Consider the following 2,067-nt stretch of genomic DNA (forward strand, 5'->3'; position numbering starts at 1 on the left):
CGGTCGCCCGAGAGAGGGACAAAGAGTTGCGGCCAAGTTTGAGCGCCGGGCACGGCCAGGCTCAGGGAAGGAAGGTCCCCCGGCAGACACCTGGGTGCCAGAGGTGGTGCGAGGAGGAAAAGCTGGGAGGCGAATTCATAATTCTAGGAGTGGAGGGCAGGCAAGGGAGGGGAATCAGGCCAATCCCAGCCAAGCGAGCCCCTGGCGAGCTGGGGCTCCGATGGAAGGCCTGTCTCGCGCTCCAAAGAAAAGCAAACCGTCCTTCCAAGTCCGCCCGGGTTGCCGAAGCCCCTCTGGAAAAACTCCCTCCCCTCTTACACCAAACTTTGCGCCGGGCCTCGTTCCCTCCCGGGTAGGCAGCGGCGCAGGAAGGGTTAAGCCAGCCCGTCCCAGCTGACAGTCAGCTGATTGGGCCCTGATTGACAGCTCCGAAAAGTTTCCTTGTTTCTATACTATTATGCTAATCGCGGCCGCTCTCGCCGCCTCCCATTGGCCCGGAGTGCCAGTCAATTTCTCATTTGGACCTGACGTCACGAGTGCTATAAAACTCAGCAATTGCTTTAAACTCTTCTTGCTGGATCAGAGGCTTTAAAATCTTTTTTCATCTTCGAGCTGTAGCTCGGGCTGCTTGTCGGCTTGGCCTCCCCCTCCCCCCTTTGCTCCCTGCCTTGTCTTTCCCCAGGACTTCGCTATTTTGCTTTTTTTTAAAAAAAAGCAAGAAAGAACTAAACTCCCCCCTCCCTCTCCTCCAGTCGGGCTGCACCTCTGCCTTGCACTTTGCACAGAGGGAGAGAGCGCGCGAGGGAGAGAGAGCGAGAAAGAGAGAGAGAGGAAAGAAAAAAAATAATAAAGAGAGCCAAGCAGAAGAGGAGGCGAGAAGCATGAAGTGTTAACTCCCCGGTGCCAAGGCCCGCGCCGCCCGGACAGACGCCCGCCGCGCCTCCAGCCCCGAGCGGCCGCCGCGCGCGCCCTGCCTGCAGCCCGGGCCGGCGAGGCGAGCCCTTCCTTATGCAAAGCGCGCAGCGGAGCGGCGAGCGGGGGACGCCGCGCACCGGGCCGGGCTCCTCCAGCTTCGCCGCCGCCGCCGCCGCCACCGCCGCCGCCACCGCAGCCCGCGGAGGACTTTCCCGAGCCTGAAGCCGCCGGCTCTGCGCGCAAGGAGGCGAGCGAGCAAGGAGGGGCCGGGGCGAGCGAGGGAGCACATTGGCGTGAGCAGGGGGGAGGGAGGGCGGGCGCGGGGGGCGCGGGCAGGGCGGGGGGGGTGTGTGTGAGCGCGCTCGGAGGTTTCGGGCCAGCCACCGCCGCGCGAGCTAGAAGCGCCCCAGCCCGGCAAGCTGGCTCACCCGCTGGCCACCCAGCACAGCCCGCTGGCCCCTCTCCTGCAGCCCATCTGGCGGAGCGGCGGCGGCGGCGGCGGCAGGAGAATGGCATCAGAACTGGCAATGAGCAACTCCGACCTGCCCACCAGTCCCCTGGCCATGGAATATGTTAATGACTTCGATCTGATGAAGTTTGAAGTGAAAAAGGAACCGGTGGAGACCGACCGCATCATCAGCCAGTGCGGCCGTCTCATCGCCGGGGGCTCGCTGTCCTCCACCCCCATGAGCACGCCGTGCAGCTCGGTGCCCCCTTCCCCCAGCTTCTCGGCGCCCAGCCCGGGCTCGGGCAGCGAGCAGAAGGCGCACCTGGAAGACTACTACTGGATGACCGGCTACCCGCAGCAGCTGAACCCCGAGGCACTGGGCTTCAGCCCCGAGGACGCGGTCGAGGCGCTCATCAGCAACAGCCACCAGCTCCAGGGCGGCTTCGATGGCTACGCGCGCGGGGCGCAGCAGCTGGCCGCGGCGGCCGGGGCCGGCGCCGGAGCCTCCCTGGGCGGCAGCGGCGAGGAGATGGGCCCCGCCGCCGCCGTGGTGTCCGCCGTGATCGCCGCAGCCGCCGCGCAGAGCGGCGCGGGCCCGCACTACCACCACCACCACCACCACGCCGCCGGCCACCACCACCACCCGACGGCCGGCGCGCCCGGCGCCGCGGGCGGCGCGTCCGCCTCGGCCGGTGGCGCGGGGG

At 66.9% G+C, this 2,067-nt stretch overlaps 1 protein-coding gene across 1 annotated transcript; it reads left to right on the forward strand.

Annotated features, from left to right (window-relative positions):
* Positions 1-522: 522 nt before the first annotated feature.
* On the forward strand, positions 523-2,063 carry MAF (MAF bZIP transcription factor; the record flags this gene model as incomplete). Its single annotated transcript, XM_025374512.1, has 1 exon — positions 523-2,063. A coding segment is annotated over exon 1 (639 nt), but the record flags the coding sequence as incomplete, so codon positions are not given.
* Between the last annotated feature and the right edge of the window lie 4 nt (positions 2,064-2,067).

The sequence above is a fragment of the Theropithecus gelada genome, unplaced genomic scaffold (assembly GCF_003255815.1).
Source record: "Theropithecus gelada isolate Dixy unplaced genomic scaffold, Tgel_1.0 HiC_scaffold_510, whole genome shotgun sequence".
NCBI lineage: Eukaryota > Metazoa > Chordata > Mammalia > Primates > Cercopithecidae > Theropithecus > Theropithecus gelada.